This window comes from Passer montanus, unplaced genomic scaffold (genome assembly GCF_014805655.1).
Source record: "Passer montanus isolate IOZ18808 unplaced genomic scaffold, ASM1480565v1 scaffold3741, whole genome shotgun sequence".
NCBI lineage: Eukaryota > Metazoa > Chordata > Aves > Passeriformes > Passeridae > Passer > Passer montanus.
The window spans coordinates 1-1,488 of NW_024368532.1; the positions used below are offsets into that span (position 1 = coordinate 1).

General features: G+C 65.1%; 1 protein-coding gene across 1 annotated transcript; it reads right to left on the reverse strand.

The window, feature by feature from the left end:
• Window positions 1-36: 36 nt before the first annotated feature.
• BBS1 (Bardet-Biedl syndrome 1) lies at window positions 37-1,445 on the reverse strand (the record flags this gene model as incomplete). The annotated part of the gene is made up of 2 exons (XM_039717223.1): window positions 37-143; window positions 1,317-1,445. Coding segments are annotated over 2 exons (236 nt in total), but the record flags the coding sequence as incomplete, so codon positions are not given.
• Window positions 1,446-1,488: the final 43 nt, after the last annotated feature.

Below are 1,488 nucleotides of genomic sequence, written 5' to 3' on the forward strand. Positions count from 1 at the left end.
AGGACCCCCCGGGACCCCCCGGGACCCCCGACTCACCGGCTGAGCCCCCGCAGGGTCCCGTCCCTGCAGGCCACCCCCAGGCGGCACCGCCCGTCCCCGGGGCCGCGCGGCACCACGAACGCGGGGGGCGACGGCACCCAGCCCTGGGGGCACCCCAAAGGGTCAGGGGGCACCCCAAAGGGGCAGGGGGCACCCCAAAGGGGCAGGGGGCACCCCGAAAGGGTCAGGGGCACCCCAAAAGGGTCTGGGGGGCACCCCGAAAGGGTCAGGGGCACCCCAAAGGGTCTGGGGGCACCCCAAAAGGGTCTGGGGGGCACCCCGAAAGGGTCAGGGGCACCCCAAGGGGATGGCACCCAGCCCTGGGGGGCACCCCAAAGGGTCAGGGGCACCCCAAAAGGGGCAGGGGGCACCCCGAAAGGGTCAGGGGGCACCCCAAAGGGTCAGGGCACCCCAAAGGGTCTGGGGGCACCCCAAAGGAATGGCACCCAGCCCTGGGGGCACAGCGGGGTCAGGGGCACCCCAAAAGGGTCAGGGGGCAGCCAGAGGGGTCTCAAAGGGGTTTTTGGGGTCCCCAGGTGTATTTTGGGCCGGTTTTGGGGTGTTTTTGGGGTATTTTTGGGGTGTTTTGGGGTCGCACCTTGCAGATGACGGTGAAGGCCTCGGGGTCCAGCACCAGCACGTCCCCGCCCTCGGTGCCCAGGGGTTTTGGGGTGGTTTGGGGTGTTTTTGGGGTTCCCAGGTGTATTTAGGTGTATTTTGGGGTGTTTTTGGGGTGTTTTGGGGTGTTTTGGGGTCGCACCTTGCAGATGACGGTGAAGGCCTCGGGGTCCAGCACCAGCACGTCCCCGCCCTCGGTGCCCAGGGGTTTTGGGGTGGTTTGGGGTGTTTTTGGGGTTCCCAGGTGTATTTAGGGCTGTTTTGGATGATTTTGGGGTGTTTTTGGGGTGTTTTGGGGTGTTTTGGGGTCGCACCTTGCAGATGACGGTGAAGGCCTCGGGGTCCAGCACCAGCACGTCCCCGCCCTCGGTGCCCAGGGGTTTTGGGGTGGTTTGGGGTGTTTTTGGGGTTCCCAGGTGTATTTAGGGCTGTTTTGGATGATTTTGGGGTGTTTTTGGGGTGTTTTGGGGTGTTTTGGGGTCGCACCTTGCAGATGACGGTGAAGGCCTCGGGGTCCAGCACCAGCACGTCCCCGCCCTCGGTGCCCAGGGGTTTTGGGGTGGTTTGGGGTGTTTTTGGGGTTCCCAGGTGTATTTAGGTGTATTTTGGGGTGTTTTTGGGGTGTTTTTGGGGTGTTTTGGGGTGTTTTGGGGTCGCACCTTGCAGATGACGGTGAAGGCCTCGGGGTCCAGCACCAGCACGTCCCCGCTCTCGGTGCCCAGCACGGGGCACTCGGGGCTGCCCTCGGGACCCCCCCGCGGCAGCGCCCCCAGACACGTCACCACCGTCTGGGGACACACGGACACCGGGGACAGTGGGACACGGGGACAC